Here is a 20,328-nt window from a genome sequence, read left to right on the forward strand (position 1 = left end):
ACGGCATCCGCAAGAATTCGAATAAGCCGAACGGCGTGATGACTGCCGTTTTAGGGACGTCGGCCGCCCTGACAGGTACCTGGTGATATCCCCGTATGAGATCAATTTTCGAAAAAATGACCCGTCCCGCCAGACGGGCGGAGAAGTCTTGGATATGCGGGATCGGGTACCTGTCGGGGGTGGTAGCGTCATTGAGACGGCGGTAGTCGCCACACGGGCGCCATCCACCCCCCGGCTTTGGCACGATGTGCAGTGGCGAGGCCCACGCGCTATCGGAGCGCCGCACGATGCCGAGGTGCTCCAACGCGTCGAATTCGGCCTTCGCCACGGCGAGCTTGGCTGGGTCGAGGCGGCGGGCCCTGGCGTAGACCGGCGGGCCCGTGGTTGGTATGTGGTGCTCGATCCCATGCCGTACTGCGACGGCCGAAAATGTCGGCCGCGTGAGGGCCGGGAACTCCGTGAGCAGGCGAGCAAACTCGTTCGCCGCCGGGAGGGCGCATGCCAGCTCGGTCGGCGCGGAGCTGCTCAATGTGCATACCAGGGAGCTGAAGGTTTCGGCGTTGATTAAACGACGCCATTGGACGTCCACCAGCAGTCCGTGTGCGCAGAGGAAGTCGGCGCCTGGCAGAGCCATGGGCACGTTTGCGGTTACAAACGTCCAAGCAAAGCGTTGGCCGCCGAAGCAGAGGGTGACGTTGCGCGGGCCGAAGGTGCGGATGGTCGATCCGTTGGCCGCAACCAAGGAGGGGCCGCAAACCGCGGATTGCCTGTCCTGGTCAGAGGCGGGTATGACGCTCAGTTGGGCGCCGGTGTCGCACAGGAAGCGCCGTCCGGACGCTTTATCCGTGATGAACAGTAAGTTGCCCGTGTGGCCGGCGCTCATGGCTGGTAATGAACGCCGGCCCGGCCGTTTCCCGGCCTGCCGAAGGTGCACGGGGGTCGGCATGTCCGGGCCTTCTGTCCAAACCTGGCATGATAGTAACACCACGCTTGGTCAGGTGGAGGCCCCGGTCGTCGTGCTGGAGGTGGTCGGCTCGGTGTAGAGGCCGCCAATTGCGTCGGCAGTTCGGTCGTCGACCGTGCCGGGTGCTCGGGCGCCATGGGTGTTGCGTCGGACGGCGGTGGGTCCCATGTCGCCGCTGCGATGCGCTGTCCTGCGGCGGAGATCTTGTCGGCTTCTCTGGCAAGGGCCCGGGGATCTGTGATCGTCGTGCTTGCCAGGGCGAGGCGTACCGGGTTAGGCAGCTGACGGAGGAACAGCTCCCGGAACAGGAATGCCGGAGAGTGCTCGCCGAGCAGTGAAAGCATGTAGTCCATTCGCTCGGAAGGGCGCGTGTCGCCGAGCTCGGGCAGGTCGAGCAGGCGCCGTGCGCGTTCCGCCGATGGGAGGGCGAAAGCGTCGAGGAGAAGCTTCTTAATCGCGCCGTATTTGTCAGCGGCTGGCGGGCTCTCGAGGAGGCTCAGGGCGCGGGCCGCGGTGGCCGAACCGAGCGCTGTTACCACATGGTGGAAGCGGGTGTCATCGGCCGTGATGCCTCGCAGGGCGAACAGGGAATCCGCCTGTGCGAACCAAACCGCCGCGTGAGCCTCCCAGAAGGTAGGCAGTTTAAGGGCGACTGCCGTGTCCATGTCGGTAGGTCACCAATGAAGGAGCTGGGGCTCCCACGTCGATCGGAAGAATGGACGCGACAAAAAGCTGGAATTCATCCGAGTTGCTTTAATCAAACCAAACACTCAGGCACTCTGAAAAGCCCGTTTATCGGGCAGCAATATATATACATATTATCCCGGAGCATTTGCCCAGGAAAGGCGAGAGGGGGCGTGGCCCAGCGTCCTGGCTGCGGCCTGGCAAGTTGAGGGCGAGCCTGCCCGGGCGTCCTGGACGAGCCCGGCATGGTGATCGCTCCGCGTCCTTGATAGGTGCAAGGCGATTGTGAAAACCCAGCGGTAGCCGCTACAGTACCATCTGCTCGGAATTGTGCCGAGTTGTGTTGAGAATTGAATGGCAGCGGGGGAGGAGGTGTGTTTTGGGATCTTGTGGGTGGGGAAGGTGTGTGTGTCCGCAGGTACAGATCAAGCTCTGAGGAGCGATGCCTGCGGCCCCCCTCTGCGGCAATTACCCCTGGCAGCCAGTGGTTTCTGGAAATTGGAGCTCGTTGGTGGAGGGTCTGGTTGGGCGCCCTAGGGTAAAGGAGACCCCCGACGACCCGTGGAGCTGCGCGGCAGCAGGAGGCAACGGAGCCTGGTGTGTGGATACCCTCACCGGCGAGGTAACGGCGGAAAGGGGCTGTTGGGCTGTCACAGGGCCAAGAGGTAAAGGGGGGGGGGGGCGGGGGGCAATGAACTTGTAAGTCGGTTGACTTGTTTTGGGACTGCGGGCACCACAGCCTGAAGCGCCCCCACCATCTTAGTTGTGCGGTACCTCCCCGCTGCCTAGTAGAAATGACATGCACATATGTACGACATCAATGCCATGGTCCTGCAGGGGGGTGTTAAGTACGTGCTTGTAATGATTTTTGTGTGTAATGATTTATGGAATGTGCATGAGTGGATAAGGGGTTTGTGTTGTACGAATGAGGGCGAAATCCACCGAGCCATGTCTCTCACCTGTAACATCTGGGAAGGGCCCCCGGAAATTTAGGGGTGCATTGGGATGGCCCCGCAGGTACGGTTGTGTCTTGTGGCATCCACCGGGGGACGCGGTCTGTGGACTGTGGTATGTACAAATGTTTTATAGAGTTCTGAATTTTTGCAATTTAAGGGTAAGTGTTGTGGTGAAGGTAGGATTTTTGAGTGTTGTTGTTTCCTCCCTCTGCAGGAACGACCAATGAAACGATTGTAAATATTTGATTGCATGATGTTAAGGGGAATTAGCATCTTAAGAAGCACAGGCAGGAAGTCCGACTCACTTCCCACAGCCCTCCTGATTTATTTCATAGGCTAATTAAGTGTGAGACAGTAAGTGTTAAGGCTGGGATGGTAGCGCCTGCAGTGAACCTTGCAGGAGCTACGGTTCCAGGTGGGGGGCTGTGTTATGTCGGTGGGGTAGCAATATGTAGAGCCAGATAGATCTGTGTAGGTAGGTATTCGTCTGTCGCGGTAAGGAATCTGACCTGTAATAAGTTCTGTGTGTGTAGGCGTTTTGTCGGTTAAGAGTATACCTGTGAGCATACCAGGATGTTCGAGTGATAAGTAGCGTAGGGATTAAAGAGTAGCGCCCCTGTGTCACACCTGGTAGCTAAACCTTTGTCCCTTATGGCAATGCACACCAACATAGACATGTAGTTAGGTCCCTAGTGCAACACTAAGTAATACCGTTCCCTGACATGACTGTGAAAGATGAACAGGCAAGGAAACCAGGCCGGGGCACCGCGGATGATGGCCGCCGCCAATTACACCTCCGACAGGCCTAACCACCTCGAGTGCCACGCGCGATGACCACGGAACAGGGAATGAGTGACGGGGCAGCGCGGTAGGCACGGACCTCCAGCCGGCGAGTCAGTGGAGGGCACTGATTGGGTGGCATGCCGGGGCTGACATCACCACCGCGGGAAGGTTATTTAAGGGAGCGCCGAACGCCATTTTCTGTCTTGCAGCTTCCTCTTGCGGTTCGTGCTCTTGTTTGCGCAGCTAGCCCTTTTGGACATCCGGCGCTTCGTCTTGCGTAGCCCGAGTTGAGTTGAGTTGAGTTGAGTCATAGCACGAGTGGAGTTCGCTTGCTTCTTGCACGTTTTGCTTTGGGAGAGCTGACTGGGACGTGGCAGGCCGATCGTGTGTGAAGATCGACCTCGCTTGGAGCCGCTAGCCTGCGTTGGATGTGCGGTCCTTTTTCTGCTGTGGGACCTCGTGGTGCTTGGAGCGGTGCTTGTGCTTGGAGCGGTGCTGGGTGCTGTGGTGCTGGAGTGAGGGACCTCGTGGGTGCATCGGGGCCGAACGGAGCCGTGTTGGACGGCGGACAAGACAAGACGAGGGACAGATAAGGCCGCACCCACCATTTTATACACCACGACGAGAGAATTCTTTTCGTAATTCATCCTCCTTTGTTTGTTGTTGAGTCTGGTGTGCGGGATCCCGATTTAGGACATTTTATTACCGGCGCGTGCTTTCCTGTCCTTGCTTTTATTTGTAATAAACCCTCGTATTATTTTCCATCCCCTGTTAAACCTGTGCCCGTGTCGAGTTAATTGTCCCCCGTCGCACAGCGGAGCGAAAGGGGGACTATGGTTTTCCCCTCCGTCCGTGTGTCCGTCCGTCCATGCGTGCGTGCGTGCGGGCGTGCGTGCGTGCGTGCGTAAGCGAAGGACCGCATTCGAATTTGGTGTGTGGGTGCAACCCACGTCAAAACCCAAGATGGCCGCCACCATGTATGTCTGATGCCATGTATGTCTGAACCTTGTGAGCTGAATATCTTGAAAAATAAGTGAAGTACCAACTTCTAATCTGGTGTGTGGGTGTCTCTCGGCATAAGGAAGAACGCTATTGAAAATTGGGTCGCCACGTCAAAATCCAAGATGGCCGCCGCCATGTATGTCTGAACCTGCGGGCGTGCATGTGTGCGTGCGTAAGCGAAGGACCGCATTCGAATTTGGTGTGTGGGTACAACCCACGTCAAAATCCAAGATGGCCACCACCATGTATGTCTGATGCCATGTATGTCTGAACCTTGTGAGCTGAATATCTTGAAAAATAAGCGAAGTACCAACTTCTAATCTGGTGTGTGGGTGTCTCTCGGCATAAGGAAGAACGCTATTGAAAATTGGGTCGCCACGTCAAAATCCAAGATGGCCGCCGCCATGTATGTCTGAACCTTGTGAGATGAATATCTTGAAAAATAAGCGAAGTACCAACTTCTAATTTGGTGTGTGGGTGTATCTCGGCATAAGGAAGAAGGCTATTGAAAATTGGGTCGCCACGTCAAAATCCAAGATGGCCGCCACCATATATATGTCTGAACCTTGTGAGCGAAATATCTCGAAAAATAAGCGAAGTACCAACTTCTAATATGGTGTGTGGGTGTATCTCGGCACAAGGAAGAACGCTATTGAAAATTGGGTCGCCACGTCAAAATCCAAGATGGCCGCCGCCATGTATGTCTGAACCTTGTGAGCAGAATATCTTGAAAAATAAGCGAAGTACCAACTTCTAATCTGGTGTGTGGGTGTATCTAGACATAAGGAAGAACGCTATTGAAAATTGGGTCGCCATGTCAAAATCCAAGATGGCCGCCTCCATGTATGTCTGAACCTTGTGAGCGAAATATCATATCATAGCATGTTTTCTGCGTCTTCCACTTTGTCAACTCACATCACTTCCCCGACGGGGGACCTAAGCGTAACGCTTGTTCCCTTTACAGGACCGGAGCTACGTCGGTGCGCTGAAGGTAAGCGCTTGCGCAGCTTCCATTTTCCTTCTTCCTCCCATGCGACCATAGTAAAATCCGTGTTTGGCCGTCGCCTCAATTAAATCCGTTCAGGCCTATCCGCGACCTTCTGGTGTTAACCGGAGTCGCACGACAGTATCTTTCAATCCAATACCTAAGGTATCTTTCAATCCAATACCGAAGGTATCTTTCAATTCAATACCTAAGGTATCTTTCAATCCAATACCGAAGGTATCTGCCAATCCAATACCTAAGGTGACACCAAAAGGTGCAGGTCTTATGAAGATGCATAAGGACTGTGAGAGTGTGATTGCAAATTTGGTTTCTGAGATTTTGGTACAAACATCGTGATATCGTGTTGCTATGGCTGTGATTTTTGTTACTGTGGCTGTGATTTTTGTCCATGGCGTTTGTGAGCATATGCCTTCAAAGCTGTTTATGTAGGTTTTTCTACATTTACTCAGTCTTTGCCATGTTTGTGAGGTTTATAATCGATTTGCCATTGTATGATAGGTGAGGGACCAATGGATACACACATAGATGGATGGATGGAAGAATGGTCATCAACTAACCAGGTTACCTTCCCTTCAGGAGCTGATCGGTACTAGACAGCACAGATGGTAACTAACTCTTTGTAACTTTAATGTCTTTTTTACTCCCTGCTAACATTTATGGAGGAACTTTATAGATGTACTAATAAAAAGCATGTCAAAATTTTTTTTATTTTTTTTATTTTATAAAAACAAAACAAGAAAGAGCAGAGATTGCAGACCCTCACCAGGAAGTGTTTTTAGTGGTTTTTAATACTTTTGAGTTAAAGCAAACATGGCGGCCGAAAGACATGACCGATGACATCATTATATTTCCCTCCACCAATTTATCCCTAGATGACGCTCAATATTTTTCATCTTGATTGGATGAAGTTTTCTACTTGTCGAATTATGACATCATAATGGGGGCACCTATGACATCATCATTACCCTCGCCTGAGGAGAGGGTATTGCATTTGAGTCCATTTGTTTGTCCGCACAGAATAAATATGATTTTCTTTGCAACCGTTGGTCCGATTGACAGGAAATTTTTACCATAGGTTCAACTCCACCTGTAGAATTTTTAAAATGATAATTATGACGTCATAGGTCACGTGATATGGGCGCCATCTTGGAAAAAACCGAAACATATGCACCTATATATCTCTTAAAGCACTGCATAGAAAAAATTGACACATGGCTCATTGTAAAGAACTCTCCATGTGGAATAACATAAGTTGTAATGATTATGTCATAGGTGCCTCCATTATGACGTCATAATTCGACAAGTAGAAAACTTCATCCGATCAAGATGAAATTTCTTGAGCATCATCGAAGGATAAATTTGTGGAGAAAAAAATAATGATGACGTCATCGGTCACGTGGTTCGGCCGCCATATTTGTTTTAACACAAAAGCGTTAAAAACCACTGAAAACACATCCTGGTGAGGTTCTGCAATTTCTGATTGCTCTTTCTAGTTAACATTTGTTATTCCCCATGGAGTGTTGTTTACAATGAGCCATGTCTCAATTTTTTTTTATGCAGCGCTTTCGTTGATATAGAGGTGCAAAATTTTTCGGTTTTTTTCAATATGGCGCCCATACCACATGACCTATGACGTCATAATCATTAAAAAGTGGAGGTGCACCTATGGTGAAAATTTCCTGCCAATTGGACCTACGGTTGCAGAGAAAATCATATTTATTCTGTGCGCATAGACAGACAGACAAACGGACTCAAATGCAACACCCTCTCCTATGGCGAGGGCAGCAAAGAAATGAACAGTTTATTCAACAGTGCAGCGTCGTGAGCATGCCAAAGTCGGAAGCCTCGGCCTAGTGTCAGGTGTGATTGTATCTTCTTTATTTATTACGCATCCTATGGCCGTAAATGAACGCTCGTTTTACTGTGCGCATTGCACATCATGTGCAGCGAATTTCATCTCCCTGCACCTTGTATTTATTATTTAAAGAAAAACGCGAAGAAGATACATAATTAGAATAATATTCCAATTCCAATAGAAGATACATAATTATTCTTTTTTTGGAAAATGTTTTTTGACTTTGTTTTATCCTCAAAAATAGACCATAGTGAACACACATTCGTGTTAAAAGATTGGCATTTATACCTACCCTTATGAAGAGGGACAGACATCTGTACAAACACACAAACTGACATTGTGTTTTTTTGGTAAATCACATGCAAGATGGAGAGATTCAGGAGATATCATTGTACTCTCAGATGGATTACACACATTAGGTGGTAATAGGCAAGGGGAGACTGTATGGGCAGGGGGATTCCAACCTGGGATGCTGGCCACGAGGCAAGTACTCAGATGGAAACACTAAATAGGCCATTCTATGGACTCCGGAAAATGTGGAAAAGCGTTTTAATTTTACAAGAGAAACCTCGCGCGTGTCCGTCGAGCATGATAGTTGTTTAAGATTTGTTGTTTTAGCCGGGCGATGTCATGAAGGTTGTGAATAAGGATGACATTTAATTGTGAGTTAAAGATAAAGACTGAGGAGGGAGGGCAGCAGTACTTACTTAGGAGGGCAGCCGAGTGGCCAAACGCAAAACTTTCTTGGGTGAGTCCAGTGGACGCATCGTGTTCTCGCTGCTCTAGTTTGTCTTTCCGGTTCTGGAACCATTCTTTCACCTCCTTGAGACTTGTGCCTGGACAGACAAACCGCACTCATCTTCCAAGTACAGGACCTTGAGAACTGTCTGGCACACTCAGATCGAAATATTGGTTAGTAATAACTTGCTTTAGACATGCACCTTTGTCTGCGTTGTGCATGGACCAAACCCAGGGCTGGTAAACATATTTACCAATGACACCGTTTCGTTTCATTTGTACAGTAATAACTAGACTACGGATTTTTATGTTAAGAAAATAGGCCTTTTATGTTTTGAAAAGCGGAATTTTTTTTTTTTAATGTGAAAAAATCCCGAAATATTTTTTTCCCCCGTTTTATTCATTTTTTATTATTACCAAGTTTTTCAGAAATCAGTCAAAAAAAGAACAAAAAATGGTAAGCTTTTTCCTGCACAACATTAAGCACTCTGGGCTAGTAAACAGGTAAAAAATGACATTCAGGTACCTTTATTGCAACCGCATTGTTTGATAAGTAGAGGACTAGAAGAAATTGACAAGACCCTTTTAGGAACGGTTAAAGTAGGTGTTTGAAATCATTATCTTGGTAATGTTCTCCTTGGTGAGGTGGTGTCGGCGGTCGGTGAGGACGTTTCTGTAGACGGAGAAGGACCTTTCCACGTCGACGCTGACGATGGGGCAGTACCTCAAGAGGGGGATGTCAGCAAGCTTGACTCCAGCCGGCACACCAACCTCAGATCCGTGCTGATCTCCATCCAGGATCAAAGCCACTGTCCTCAGCACACCAATGTCGGGATTGCGCTGCAGCACCGCCTTGAACTTGGTGAGCAGGATCTCCTTACGGCAGCCTCGGATCTTTGCGAGCTCCTCCTTGGCCTGATCAAGGAGCTGGAAGGCCTTGGCCAGCTCCATGCCGGCCTCCTCCAGCTGCTTAAGGATCTTCGGGATGAACGACACGTGGGCATTTAAGAAGACCAAACTGAGCTTGATGTCCGCCTTTTTTTTTTTTTTTTTTTTTTTTTTTTTTTTTTTTTTTTTTTTTTTTTTTTTTTGTATACAATATCGAGGCTCGTGAAAGAGCGAACATTAATCACACAGAAAGACAAACCGACACATAAAACATATAACATAGGGAGCGGTAGACAAGATGGGGAGAGAGGGGGAAGGACACAAACACAACATTTGAGAGCAGGGACCGAGAGACATGGAGACATCGAGAGATCTGAGAGAGGGCGAGGGCTTTGGGGGGAGGGGGGGGGCGTGGGAAGGGGGCAGTGGGAGAGGTATAAAACATATGGACACTGCCAGGACTTCCAGGAAAGAAGTTGGAATTTCAAACAAGGTGGATCTGGGGTGAATTAGCGGGGGTAGAAAAGATCAAGGTTTTGGATGGGGGAAGATAAGAGATGGTGGTGAACAGCTGTTTTAAAGACCTGGAGGGAGGAGTGGGATTGAAGGGAGTGAGGGAGTTTGTTCCAGAGGCGGGAGAAAAGAGGAATGAAAGAGTGAAGGTGAGCGGAGAGCCGAGATTTCGGCAGTTTAACCATCAGAGGGTTGCTGGCAGATCTTGTGCGACCTGTAGGAATATTTGGGGGACAGAGCACAGAGAGAGCTGGGGGTGCAAGGCCGGAGAGGAGTCGGTAGAAGACAGAAAGACCACCTACCTGCCTGCGGTGAGTGAGTGAAAGGCCCTCAGAGATAGCTTCATCGCGGGAGATTCCAATAATTCTGAAAGCTTTGGTTTCAACAGCGTGAAGCCGAGCTAGGTGTGAGGCAGGAGCACCGGCCCATAGGGGAGAACAGTATTCCATTGAGCTGCGGATGAAAGCCTTGTATGTGGTGAGGAGCTCAGGTGTGCCGAGGAAGGACTTCGCACGACGGAGGATGCCCAGTCGGCGACTGGCTTTGGAGGCCAGCTTGGAAATGTGGTTTTCCCAAGAAAGATCATGGCAGATAGTGAGACCCAAAATCTTGAGCGACAGAACTTCTTGGAGAGGATTGTTGAGAAAGTAGATGGGAGGGTTGTCCAGTCGATCTTTTCGGAGAGACATAGTAAGAGTGTGAGATTTGTCAGGATTGAAAGACATGTTCCACTTGTTTGACCAGTCTGTGATTTTGTCCAGGTCTTCAGAGAGTGAGGAGGCAGCAGACTGCCGATCTGAGGGAAGAGGAATGGAGCGGCAGAGAGTGGAGTCATCAGCAAAGAGATAGAGAGGATTTTCGAGAGAGTCAGAGAGATCATTGATGAAGACCAGAAAAAGCACGGGGCCCAGAACACTGCCTTGGGGAACTCCAGCCTGAACAGGAAGAGGAGATGAGAGAAACCCATTCAGGGCCACACGTTGACGACGACTAGAGAGGAAGTCCGCCAGCCATGCGTGGAGATTTCCATGGATACCAAAGGAGGAGAGTTTGGTGAGCAGAGCGGGGTGCCAGACCGTGTCGAAGGCACGTGATATGTCGAGGGAGACAGCTCTAATTTCCTGTTTGGCATTGAGGACCTCCATCCATTGTTGAGACAGCAGAAGCAGCATGTCCAGAGTAGAGTGACCTGGTCTGAAACCAAATTGATGATCAGAGATCAAGCCATTGGAGAAGAGGAAAGATTTCATATCAGAAGCAATGATGGATTCCATGACTTTGCTGATAATTGGGAGAAGGCTGATTGGTCTGTAGTTGCTAGGATCTGTTTTTGCACCTTTTTTGTGCAAAGCGGTGATGTTGGCTGATTTCCAAGCAGATGGCAGTTGACCTTGAGCAAAAGAGAGGGTGAAGAGAACAGAGAGAGGGTGAGATAGAGCAGCAGAGCAGGATTTTAGGACCCGTGGGCTGATGCCGTCGGGTCCAGTTGCAGAATCAGAGTCGAGGGTTGACAGAAACTTTTCCACCTTGTCAGGAGGAAAGGACACGGAGTCCAGGAGCAGCAGGGTACGACTGGGTATGGTGGGTACAGAGAGGGATGGGTTTGGGACACAAGATTTAGAGGCAAACACAGAGTTGAGGCATTCAGCTTTTTCACGTGCGGAGTCAGCTGTGTAGCCGTTTGAGGTAAGGGAGGGGATGGAGGGGGAACAAACACCAGAAACGGATTTGACCAGACGCCACCAGGATTTGGAAGAGGGAGACAGATAAGAGAGTTCGGTCTTGAGAACGGAGAGATATTGTTTCCTGGCTCTCCTGAGGGTGGACACACACTTGTTTCGGGCTTTGTGAAAGGAAATGAGATTTCCTTCCGTTGGATTTGCTTTCCAGGAGACGAAGGCAAGTTGTTTCTGGGCAACAGCCTCACCACAAGATTCCGTGTACCATGGACGGGAGGAAGGGTATGACAACTGAAGACGAGATGGGATAAATCTGTGCATGAGAGAGAGCAATTTACTTTGGAAGAATTCCCAGGATGAGTTGATGTCAGAGGTGGTAGAGATGGGAGACCAGTCCAGATGATTGATGGCTGCTTGAAGACCGTGCCAGTTGGCCTGAGTGAAATGCCAGACTCGTCGACGCTGAGCAAACAAGGTCCTTGGCACTTGGTCCTTCCGAACAGGTCCTTGGCACTCCGGATTGCCATCGCGTCGTCATCGTTCAGCTGGTCCACAATGTCCTTGACGGCCTCGAAGTGCTCGGCGTAAAACACCGCGGTGTCGATCCACGTCCCCCACCGAGTCAGAATGGGCTCCGGGGGGAGAGAAAGATTGGGCTGCTGCTCCTTCCAAAAGACAACACGCGACGGGGCTTTGACGAACACCTTCTTCGTCGTGGCAATCAGGTTGTTGACGTCCTTGAACATTTCTCGGACTGTCTCGCAGACACGGTGGAGCGCGTGGGCAATGCAAGTCACATGCAGCAAGTCCGGGAAGAGTTCCTTCAGGGCATGGCCGGCCTTGATCATATAGGCCGCGGCGTCGCTGACGAGGACCTTGAGGCACTCCGGCTTGAAATCAGGCCAAAGATAGCGCAGCGTGTCATTGACTGCACGCACGATCTCCCCGGAGTTGGTCTTCTCCAGAAACATGCACTGGACGAGGTGGGGACGAAAGTACCCCTCCTTGGACAAGCGTCCCGCGATGATGTTGGCCACATATCGACCTGCCGAATCGGTTGTCTCGTCGACGGACAGCCAGATGGGCTGCTGTCCGAGGTCGGCACGGATCCCCGCCAAGGCCTCGTCGTAGCACTTGTCGAGGTAGTGCTTTCGAATCCAGCTTTCATCGGGGATCTGGAGAGTGATGTGCTTCTCCAGGAACGACTGGAGGGCAGGGTTTTCCAATTTCGACCATGGGATGCCAGCGGCCAGCATGGCCTGGCACAGCTCCTGAGCCACGACGTCGCACTTGTGCCTCTTTCCGCCACCAAAGTCCTCCATGGTGGCTTGCGTGACCGTCCTCTTCTTCTTCAAGCCAAGTTGCTCTTGTGGCGGTCTCCTCGGACATGTTGGGCCAGCTCAGACTTCTGCTTCGCCCGGAAAGTCTTTTCACAAGCTCGACAGAAAGCCGTGTCACTCGACACGTACTTGAAGGTGGCCCCATCGCCGCCAGCGTTGAATTCCTTCAGCCACTTGTCACGAAGAGCAGCACTCATCTTGATAGGAGACTTGTTCACACTTTGTGTACACTCTCTCACTGTAGTACACCGCCTCACTGCTGTACACGCTGGGGACGCAACGCACGCAAGTGGACGCAACATTTTGTTTTTGAGATCGATCGCAGTTAAAAATTTCGATCGCAGTTAAAAATTTCGATCGCAGTTTAAAATTTCGAAAAATTCCCTAATTTTTTTTAGCGTTGCCAGACATTTTCGACCAAAAAGGGCATTTTATTTTATTTTTCCCGAAAAAGGGCGAAATTCTTTTTTTCTCCGAAAATAGCAAAATAATTTTTTTGCGCGCAAAAAAGCCGTTTTATGTGAAAAAATATTTTTTATTTTTTCACATAAAAATCCGATGTGCAGTAATAACAGAGTGGACACTTACAGCGATGATCCTTGTACACGCACAGTCGTGTGATGAGTCCATCGTTCCGGAGATATGGAGCGAAGGTCTCCAACCTCGCTCGCCGATAATGCATCAACTTCCTTCCACTCGGACAACGGAACTCAAACTCTGAGTTTCATCCAAAACCATCACCACATCAAACAAGATCATAATCCACATCAAACAAGATCATAATCCACATCAAACAAGATCATAATCCACATCAAACAAGATCATAATCCACATCAAACAAGATGATAATCCACATCAAACAAGATCATAATCCACATCAAACAAGATCATAATCCACATCAAACAAGATCATAATCCACATCAAACAAGATCATAATCCACATCAAACATGCACTCTTTCAGCCTCTTGTACAAGTGACTAAATTGAACCAACAGAAGGAAAAAGTACCGATTAATGTGTATTATTTTAGCAGGTGAGGTGTTGCTCATCCAGGTGGTATGGGTGGCTGTAGAATGCTTACGTGATGGAGTAATCTCTAGTTTCTTTACCCAAGAAGGTGGCATTACAAAGGAATCCTGTAGTTCAACCTGAAAAACAGCCGTGGGTTGCACAGTTTTTGTTTTTGTAGCTTTCTAGGTTACCTGCTGGGATTTGGTGCATGACTCTGGGTCACCAGGTTTAATACAACAACAACAACAACAACATGCATTTTAAGGCCATTTTCCCTGCTAGAGCGGGGGTTAGCCTTGCGGTCCCCATGACAATCTTCTCCATTTTGCCCTATTTTCTGCATCTCTCCTTGTTAACCCCCTTGCCCGCATTTCTTCTTCGACAATCTTTAGCCAAGTCTTTCTCGGTCTTCCCCGTCCTCTACTTCCTTCGACATTCATTTCCATCACTCTTCTCAACCAGTCACTTTCATCCTTCCTCAACACATGACCAAACCATCTCAACCTGTTTCTCTTCACAGCATCCATCACAGGCTCTATTCCCATCATCTTTCGCAATTCATCATTTGTCTTCCTCTCTCTCAACGATACTCCACACATCCACCGAACCATTCGCATTTCCACCCTTTCCAGCCCTCGTTGCTGCTCTACGTTCATTACCCATGTCTCACTCCCATAAATCATAACACTTCTCACACATGCAGCATACACCTTTCCCTTCAGCTTCAATGACACTCCCCTCCTTGTCAGCACGCCACTCAGTTCCCGAAACTTCTTCCATGCACATCTCACTCGAGCAACCGTTGCCGAGTCTGATCCACCTTCTCCATTCAGCATGTCTCCAAGGTAACAAAATGTTTTCACACCTTCCAGCTTCACGCCATCTCCAAGATCCAACACAACATTTCCTCCATCTGCAGCTCCCTCTGTGCACACCTTACATTTGAATGTAGCTGCCACACTGGTTAATGACCCTCTCAAACCACTACATTTTTGATGAACCCACTCAGCGCACAATGTACATTGAATGGAATTCACTCCGACACCCTTCCTGCACATAGCACAGGGCCACTTCCCAGTTCTTTCCACCTCACCACATGCTTTACCACTTGCCATCACCTTCGTTTTTCCGATATTCACCTTCAGACCTTTTGTCTCCATACATTCCTTCCACTTGTTCATCTTCTCCTTCAGTCCATCCATACTTTTTGCAATCAACACCAGATCATTTGCATACAACAACTCCCACGGTAAACCCTCCTTTACGTTCCGAGCCAGCACCTCCATCACAGCTCCAAATAGTTGTGGACTTAGTACCGACCCCTGATGCACTCCCACCTTCACCTCAAACTCACCACTGTTCCCATCCTTCGTCCTTACAGCTGTGCGCGCTCTTTTGTACATTGCCATCACTACTCTGATCAACCATTCCTCCACTTCCAACTTCCTCAATGCCCATGTCACTACTTCACGTGGAACCCTATCGAATGCTTTCTCCAGATCAACAAACCCAAGAAACAACTTCTTCCTCTTCTCCATATACTTCTCCTGCAACTGCCTCACAATAAAAAGGGTGTCTGTCGTTCCTCTTCCTGGCATAAATCCAAACTGCATTTCGTCAATCTTCACTTTCTTCCTTATCCTCCTCTCCAACACCCTTTCCAATACCTTCATTCCATGCTCCAATAACTTTATCGCTCGATACGAGCCACAGTCCAGAGGGTCACCTTTCCCCTTGTATAGAGGGACGAGGGTACTCAGTTCCCAATCCACTGGAATGCGGCCTTCTTTCACCGCCAGATTACAGATCTCTGTCATTCTCTTCACACCCCAATTCCCCGCTGCCTTCAACATATCTCCCACAACTCCCATCGGCCCTCCCGCTTTTCTACTCTTCATTGCTTTTATCGCTTCCTCAACTTCCTTCTTGGTTATCTTCTCTGCCAGTCCTAAACCTGGATTACTCTCTATGTTGCCATCCCATTCATTCTCTGTATTCAACAGCATTTCCATATATCTCTTCCATCTTCCTTTAATTCCATCTGGGTCCACAACGATTTGTCCCACTTCATCCTTCAAGCAACTCACCCCCATCACATCACACCTCTCTTTCGCTATCTGCTTTGCAATCCTGAATACCGCTCTCTGACCCTCTTCCGAATCCAAGCGTTCTCCGAACATTTTCCTACATGCCTCCTGTGCCTTTGCTACCTTTCTTTGCAGCCTTCTTGGCTGCCTTATAACTTTCATGCTCTGCCTTTTCTGCCCCCATACCCTTCGCCTTCTGCCACTCCTTGAACTTCTTCCTCTTCTCGTCAATCTTCTTTCCAATTTCATCATCCCACCACCATGTTTCCGAGTGCCTTGGTGGTCCTTTTGTCCATCCACATACCTCACCAACGGCTCAAGTTGGTGAGCAAGCTTATTATTGTATGTAACAAGCTGATTATCCTCTTTCTGGAACTGAGTATTACAAATCAACAAATCAGCTCCATCAGCAAACTCTAAAATCCTTTCACCTTCTCCATTTCCCACACCATATCCGTAACCCCCATGAACTCCCTCAAAACCGTCCATACTCCTTCCCACATGTCCATTTAGGTCTCCTCCTACCACAACAACTTCCTCATCTTTCACGTTTTCCATCAGCTTCTCTATAGCACACCAGAACATGTCCTTCTCTTCATCGCTCCGACCAACCTGCGGAGTATATCCCGAGATGATGTTCACCAAGAGCGTTCCAATCATCATTTTCACCATCATCAATCTTTCCCTCACTCTAGTCACACTCACTACACTGTCTACAAACTCCTCAGAAAACAGGACACCAACACCATTCACCTCCTCCAGGCATCCTTGCCACACAAACTTGTATTTCTGTCCCTGCCTACCCTTCACCATTCTCACACCACTTCCCTTCTATCTCGTCTCTTGCACACAACATATGTCCACTCTTCTTCTGATCAATACTTCCACCACTTCTCCTGATCTCCCTGTCATTGTCCCTACATTCCATGTCCCAAATCTCAGAAACCGATCTCCACGTCGGGCATCAGATATTTCGTCGTCATAAATGGAATGATTTCCACCCTCGCTTCGATCGGGTTGGTTTAATGGTTTAATGTAAGTGATAAAACGAACCATGGCATGTTACTTAACCTTTATAGCCCAAGAAGGCCTTAACATGCAATATGCAGAACCACCTGTCAAATTATTTATTGTGCTGAAGCTGCTGACTAGACAGAAGCCAGGTATCAAGCAGTGTAACCTGTATCTGGTGTTAAGGAACCACCAAGAACATCAGTTCAGAGTATCGTTGGTAACTCGCGTAGGCTCGCGTTGGTAACTCGCGTAGGCTCGCGTTGGTAACTCGCGTTCTTTGTGAAGGACACTGTGGGATTTTTCAGGTCCACCAACTAATGTTGGCAAGACAGGACACCAAGTTTAACGTGCATCTGATGGACTGTATCTGCACACATTTAAACCTCACCCTGCCTGTGAAACTCCAGGATGACAGTTCATAAACGGGTTGTGATTTGAACCCAGGATTAGACAGCTCACAGGTGAGTGGGTATATACCTCTTAGGAGCCTAAGCTAGTACGCCACACCTGAGAGCCATAGAAAGATACAAATGCAAAAGGTACCCTATTTTGATGACTTTACCTTTTTCCTGGTTTCTTCTTCTTCCTCACCATCAATATCTGTGTTCTCATGCATAACGGAGATGTAGAGGCCTGGCTTATGACTGCTCCAGGGAAGGACAAATTCCCATCGGACTGAATCTCCCAGATCAAAAAGCATGTCCTTCGGAAAACACGAACCAGGAAGTGGAGTGTAGAGAAATTGAAGGCAGTGCAGAAAGGTAAAATAAATATGTATTCAGAGCAAAGCGACATCGGAAGTTTGTAGTCATTGTATTGCTTAAGTGACAGCAAGGAAATACCAATGTTATTAAATTAAAACAGTTTATTCAATTTGTGAGATTATAGGTTGGCTTGTCACTCTAACGTTGGTAGATACCTCGTATCTGGGGTGTGTTTGAGTTTCATTACCAAGCAGCTTGTAGACCGCTCGCCAAGAGGCTTAAGCACTCGAGCAAGAACTCCAACAAAACGGTTCATACAGAACGGCTGGCTTGGCAAGAGTTCCATTAGCAAGCAGCTTCCTATCGCTTGTCAAGCCAGCCGTTCCATATCAACGGATTTGCAAGGCCTTCAGCAAGTGGAGCAAGCGAGCAAGAGAAGTGCTCCGTCATGTTAGCAAAAATGGCCGCTATAGTCGGATTCAAAACGAGACGACAACCAATGAAATGTTCAGACGCACGCCTCTGTTATGTATATATTTTTTATATTATGTCATACTTTTTATATTGTTACTTCTACTTTTCATCCTTCATCAAGATCTTCAAGATCTACAAACGTGCAAAGCCCCTCCCAAAAATGCACAGTGGTCATGAGGCATAGGCCTACTATAGAGGGGCTTCAGTACCCATGATGCAGTGTGCGGGCACATTTTGGTTGGTAAGCTAAACAAAAGGTAAACAAGAAAAAGCAATCAGAGATTGCAGACCCTCGCCAGGATGTGTTTTCAGTGGTTTTTAAGGCTTTTGTGTTAAAACAAATATGGCGGCCGAACCACATGACCGATGACGTCATCATTTTTTGTTTTCTCCACCAATTTATGCCTACATGACGCTCAATAAATTTCATCTTCATCGGATGAAGTTTTTTACTTGTCAAATTATGACGTCATAATGGAGGCACCTAAGACATCATCATTAACAGATTTTATTCCACATGGAGAGTTCTTGACAATGAGCCATGTTTCAATTTTTTCCATGGAGCAGTTTCGGAGATATAGAGGTGCAACTTTTAAATATTTTTTCCAAGATGGCGTCTGTACCACGTGACCTATGACGTTATAATTATCATTCAAAAATTATGCAGGAGGCGGCACACCCATGAATATAACCAACATGGCGGTGCTCGTGTGAATATAACCAACATGGCGGTGCGCGCGTGAATATAACCAACATGGCGGCGCGCGCGTGCATATAACCAACATGGCGGTGTGCGCGTGAATATAACCAACATGGCGGCGCGAGCGTGAATATAACCAACATGGCGGCGCACACGTGAATAAAACCAACATTGCGGCGTGCGCGTGAATATAACCAACATTGCGGTGCTCACGTGAATATAACCAACATTGCGGTGCTCGCGTGAATATAACCAACATGGCGGTGTGCGCGTGAATATAACCAACATGGTGGTGCTCGCATGAATATAACCAACATGGCGGTGCGTGCGTGAATATAAACAACATGGCGGCGCGTGCGTGAATATAACCAACATGGCGGCGCGCGCGTGAATATAACCAACATTGCGGCGTGCACATGAATATAACCAACATGGCGGCGCGCGTGAATATAACCAACATGGCGGCGCGCGCGTGAATATAACCAACATGGCGGCGCGCGCGTGAATATAACCAACATGGCGGTGCACGTGTGAATATAACTAACATGGAGGCACGCATGCCATTATGGGATACCTATGAAATCCCTCTATTGCATCATCAACCTCCACAGCAAATGCAGGTTCAGTGGTGGTAGACCGTGGTCTGAGTCTGGCCACACGTGCAGTTTCAAAATGGCGTTTTATATAAGTTTGGACTTTGGGATGGCCACTACAGATTGTCAAAATCAAAGGTGTTCTTGAACCTACCTCTAGCATGCATAATAGTACATATAGCAAAGGAGATTTTTGGAGCGGACTTTGAACGCAGTGCCTTTATTTAAATGGGGTCACATCTCCTCGGTGGTTGAGACGTCTCCCATACCTTGCATCCATTGCGGCAGTTCTGCATATTGACCCAGCAGTTGCGCTGGTTCCAAACGCTCTCGACACCCAGGAAGCGAGAATCTGTCGTGGGATAGGCTTTTCCCGAGAAGGGCTCAATGAAGAAGTCGCCTGGAACTTCCCTTTGTCCAGCCAAAACCAGCAGCCAACAGTGCACTCGCTGACCGTGCAGAAGGTCGGGACCAGAGGCCATCAAGTCCTGGGTGAAACATGTGGGTTAATTGGTTCCTTATTCGCACCTTCTCTCAAGCATTGCGATGTGAAATGTGAGATGGATATTTAAAAAATGGTTCATTTATTTGAATCTGATCCTTTTGATTTTCAAATACCATGAATGAATAACCTCTATTTGCCGAGTTAGCAATTCTCACCTCCTCTCCGTTGCCATCTGCCAGCATCTTCTCCTTGTGTTCCTTTGCCATTTCTCGCTCAAGCTGCTGTTGATCGAATTTGCTGTGCAGCTGACGAGGTGGCCGCACCATGTAGCGACGTGCAGGTGGTGTTTCCACCTCCTGGACCTGAAAAAACACCATGAGCAGGGGATAATGGAGATGCAGATGTTTGTGATTGTGACTGAACACCAGGTAACCAAATGGGGACATGAAATATGAATGTGGACAGATCTTTAACCCTGTACAAACATTGTATGAGGTCATCATGAAGCATCAGCTGAAAAGTTTTGCAGAACTTCCTCTTTATTGTGCTCTTGGTACTTTAATCACATAGATCTGCACTTTGGTAAAGTCTCTTGGTACTTTAATCACATAGATCTGCATCTTGGTAAAGTCTCTTGGTACTTTAATCACATAGATCTGCACCTTGGTAAAGTCTCTTGGTACTTTAATCACATTGGTCTGCATCTTGGTAAAGTCTTTTGGTACTTTAAACACATTAATCTGCACCTTGGTAAAGTCTCTTGGTACTTTAATCACATTGATCTGCACCTTGGTAAAGTCTCTTGGTACTTTAATCACATTGGTCTGTATCTTGGTAAAGTCTTTTGGTACTTTAAACACATTGATCTGCACCTTGGTAAAGTCTCTTGGT

General features: G+C 48.3%; 1 protein-coding gene across 2 annotated transcripts in view; it reads right to left on the reverse strand.

Annotated features, from left to right (window-relative positions):
* DRC7 (dynein regulatory complex subunit 7) overlaps window positions 1–20,328 on the reverse strand; it is a 171,447-nt gene that overhangs the window by 76,956 nt on the left and 74,163 nt on the right. For both annotated transcript variants that reach the window (XR_013624950.1, XM_068130594.2), the window contains exons 5-10: window positions 19,653–19,799; window positions 19,262–19,480; window positions 17,084–17,224; window positions 13,491–13,557; window positions 12,997–13,125; window positions 7,958–8,086 (exon numbers count right to left, since the gene is read on the reverse strand). Coding sequence is in view for 1 of the 2 variants with exons in the window: in XM_068130594.2 (XP_067986695.1) it covers window positions 7,958–8,086; window positions 12,997–13,125; window positions 13,491–13,557; window positions 17,084–17,224; window positions 19,262–19,480; window positions 19,653–19,799 (832 nt within the window). In the remaining variant the exon portion in view is untranslated. The remainder of the gene's footprint in view (window positions 1–7,957; window positions 8,087–12,996; window positions 13,126–13,490; window positions 13,558–17,083; window positions 17,225–19,261; window positions 19,481–19,652; window positions 19,800–20,328) is intronic.

The sequence above is a fragment of the Myxine glutinosa genome, chromosome 11, assembly GCF_964187855.1.
Source record: "Myxine glutinosa chromosome 11, kmMyxGlut1.1, whole genome shotgun sequence".
Taxonomy (NCBI): domain Eukaryota; kingdom Metazoa; phylum Chordata; class Myxini; order Myxiniformes; family Myxinidae; genus Myxine; species Myxine glutinosa.